The sequence below is a fragment of the Scyliorhinus canicula genome, chromosome 1 (genome assembly GCF_902713615.1).
Source record: "Scyliorhinus canicula chromosome 1, sScyCan1.1, whole genome shotgun sequence".
In the NCBI taxonomy this organism is placed as follows: Eukaryota; Metazoa; Chordata; class Chondrichthyes; order Carcharhiniformes; family Scyliorhinidae; genus Scyliorhinus; species Scyliorhinus canicula.
The window spans coordinates 277696872-277698412 of NC_052146.1; the positions used below are offsets into that span (position 1 = coordinate 277696872).

At 41.0% G+C, this 1541-nt stretch overlaps 1 protein-coding gene across 1 annotated transcript; it reads left to right on the forward strand.

Moving 5' to 3' along the window:
• Positions 1-382: 382 nt before the first annotated feature.
• LOC119978095 (40S ribosomal protein S29) lies at positions 383-584 on the forward strand. The gene has a single exon (XM_038819497.1). The coding sequence runs from the start codon at positions 405-407 to the stop codon at positions 573-575; it is 171 nt and encodes a 56-aa protein (XP_038675425.1). The 5' UTR covers positions 383-404; the 3' UTR covers positions 576-584.
• The last annotated feature ends 957 nt before the right edge of the window (positions 585-1541 follow it).

The following is a 1541-nucleotide window of genomic DNA, read 5'->3' on the forward strand; positions in this document are numbered from 1 at the left end:
AGGGATTTGGGAGCTGAAAGTGCCACCAAGATGGAGCGGCAAAAATCAGGCATGAGCATGAAGCCAGAATTGAAGAAGCCCAAAGACCTCAAGAGGGTTGCTGCGCTGGATTCCTGTGCTCCACCTCTTGGCTTTCACCACTCAAGACAATCTACGTGAGTACATTGAAAAACGTTTTTAAAAATTAGAAGCATCTGTGATAGGGTTAGATGAAACAGGCTGGAGCGTAAATACCGACAAAAGGCCAGTTGGGCCGAATGGCCTATTTCTGTGCTGTGCATTGTAAGCAATTTATGGTCGTCCCCCTGTTTAAAAAAATGATAGCTACCGCATGTAATGATGTGTATATAGTCAGGTTAGTGAAGGGTTAATAATTACATCTCTGCTTTCTGTGTCTGGTCGCCATGGGTCATCAGCAGCTTTACTGGTCTCACCCCAGGAAATTCGGTCAGGGCTCCCGCTCATGCCGAGTCTGTGCGAACCGACACGGCCTGATCCGGAAATACGGCCTCAACATGTGCCGCCAGTGCTTCAGACAATACGCTAAAGACATCGGCTTCATCAAGCTGGACTAAATTACAAAAGGAGCAAGAATGCATTCTAATGCAGTACGAAATGGAAATTTACCATTTGTCAAACAATTCTAACCTCCACCTGGAAGAAGCAAAGTTTTGTGATGCTCCATTTTTGTAAATAAAATGGAATTGTCATTTTAAAAAAAATAATAATAATAATTACATCTCTGTGTAAATCAAATACTAGAGGGCGTTACATCTCTGTGTTTAAGACAGCCCCTCAGGGAATTCTGGGAGAATTCTGGTGAAAAGCACAAGGAGAAGCTTAGAGCAGTGTGAATGTTAATTAGAGATAGCACAAGTTTAGACCACAGTATAGTTAGTGAGTGGATAGAATATTGAATACTATAAGACAGATTCAATATCATTTAATTATCATCTGTAACTCAGTAGAGTGTTCAAACTTCATTTAATTAGTATTGTAATAATAAATTAGTTTTGTTTCAATCTTTTGATTGGTATATTCTTTGTCAACACTACATCAGGTCATTCTGGAAGAAAAGGCAAAGAATACAACATATTACCAATCGTAGTAATATAACAATAATAAGATTTTCTTATTATTTACTATAGGGCTTTTTTGGGGCTTGCTTCAAGGAAGGGTTAGTGTTGCTGCAAACATTAAACAGCATGTTTTTGATCCAGAAAGGTTTCACAGTGTGCTGTCACTATACAGAGTGAGAATGGAGCAGCAATGAGTCAGAGTTCTAAGATTTCCTGATGCGGAAATGAAGATGCAACTGCATCAAATGAGGAGATGCATGAAGAGATGGGCCAAGGGTTCGGAGGTCAGCCCACATTGTGGAAGAAAGTGACAGAGGCATCATAATGGTTGTGCACAAAGGTGTTTAATGTGCTTTACAATCCTATGTGGTAGTATGACTAGCGGTATTACGGTACCTGGGAGTGTGAGCTGCCATTGGTGCAGAGGACTCGCTGCCCATTGGCCCAGGTATGTCATGTGCC